General features: G+C 66.2%; 1 protein-coding gene across 1 annotated transcript; it reads right to left on the reverse strand.

Annotated features, from left to right (window-relative positions):
* Positions 1 to 227: 227 nt before the first annotated feature.
* LOC113617247 (neuroligin-2-like) lies at positions 228 to 1,429 on the reverse strand. Its single transcript, XM_027100484.1, has one exon. It carries the CDS (start codon positions 1,302 to 1,304, stop codon positions 381 to 383), a length of 924 nt encoding a protein of 307 aa, XP_026956285.1. The 5' UTR covers positions 1,305 to 1,429; the 3' UTR covers positions 228 to 380.
* Between the last annotated feature and the right edge of the window lie 164 nt (positions 1,430 to 1,593).

Consider the following 1,593-nt stretch of genomic DNA (forward strand, 5'->3'; position numbering starts at 1 on the left):
CAGAAATTCTTTGAGGGAGCCAACATGTGTCCAGGGCGGCAAAAAAAAAACCTCACCCTGCACATGGTTTCTCACCCCCTCGTGAGAAAGCACACCTCCACGTGGGAAAATACTTCCACGTCTCCACACACCGAAGACGGGTGTCCAGACGACGGAGGGGAAAAAACACCCCCCCAGTTGTTCAAAGGCCCAAGTCCGGAGAAGAGAACGGGCCACTCCACGCGGGAGAAGCACACACATCCCGGCGAGGAACCCCACGTCCACCTAAAGCTCCTCGACGTGTGACAGCTCCACACGACAAAAGCCTGTCGCCAAGTCCTCCTCCCTGCCTTCTGAGTGGGCCAGGAGGGCCGGGGAGGGGGGCCTCCCCGAGCCGCCCCCTATACCCGAGTGGTGGAGTGGGGATGGGGGAGCGTGTTGTTGTGGCTGGTAGCGGTGGGGGGAGGTGGGGGGAAGGGCCCAAAGGGATGGAGGGAGGGGGGCGGCGGGGGAGGGGGTGGCCCCAGGCCGCTGGGCAGCAGGGTCAGGGCCCCGGGGGCCAAGAGAGGCACATCGTCCGGCGCCCGGCGCAGGGCCAGGGTGTAGTCGGGCGGGCAGGCGGGGCGCAGGGCCTCCGCAGGGTCCGCCCCGACGCCCCCGCCCCGCTTCAGCTGCAGCGACACCAGCTCCTCCTCGGGTGGCAGCTCACGGCCGGCCGCAGGGAGCAGGGGGCCCCCGCCGGGCACGCCGGAGCCCGAGCCGCCGGGGGGGCTGAGCCGCCTGCACCGCAGCTCCTGCCGCCGGTCCCGCTTGTAGTAGAGGGCGGCGAAGGCAAGGATGTTGAGGAAGAGGAGGGAGGCGCCCACGGCCACGGTGACGCTGAGCTCCGTGGAGTAGTCTCGGGAGTCCCCGGGGAAGCGGTCGTAGGCCCGGGGGCCCGGCTCGGGCTCGGGCTCGGGCGGCAGGGTGGCCGGAGGCGGCGGGCGGCGAGTGCCCGGGGCACCAGGGGGCGGGCGCGGAGGCCAGCGCGTGGCGTAGGGAGGGAGGCGCGTGGTGGTGGTGAAGAGCTCCGTGTGCAGGTTGTGCAGGTGCGGCACGAGCTTCAGCCAGAAGGCCACCTTGTTGGCGCGGTAGTTGGCGCGCACGCGCGGCTTCAAGCCGATGTGCAGGTACTGCTTCTCCTTGCTGTTGAACTTGCTCCACACCACCTCCTCGAAGCGGTTGGGCTTGGTGTGGATAAACTTGGTGTCCTGTGGCACCGGCTGGTTGGGGTCGCTGTGGACACAGGGGGGCAGGGAAAGGAGGAGTAAGGGTGAGGCTCCCATGAAAGGCGGGGGTGGGGGCGTGCTATGGGAGGAATGGGAAGAGAGATGGACAGAGATGCAGAGAGCTGGGGAGACGGGAAGAGAGACAGAGACGGACACGAAGAGACAGAGAAACTGCCAGAGACGGACGGACAGACAGACAAATAGGGATAAAGCCAGACTGCCAGAGACAGTCTGAGATGAGGACAGAGGAGCAGAGAGGGCAGAGACAGACCACCAGTGACAGAGGCAGAGTCTGAGACTGAATGAGATAGAGACATATGGAAACAGAGACACAAAAGGACATGAG

This window comes from Aethalodelphis obliquidens, unplaced genomic scaffold, assembly GCF_003676395.1.
Source record: "Aethalodelphis obliquidens isolate GAN/ISIS:26980383/991018 unplaced genomic scaffold, ASM367639v1 scaffold3903, whole genome shotgun sequence".
Lineage (NCBI taxonomy): Eukaryota > Metazoa > Chordata > Mammalia > Artiodactyla > Delphinidae > Aethalodelphis > Aethalodelphis obliquidens.

Coding starts and splice junctions, on each gene's coding strand:
- LOC113617247 (XM_027100484.1), bottom strand. CDS start 1,304: ATGGGAGCCTCACCCTTACTCCTCCTTTCCCTGCCCCCCTGTGTCCAC.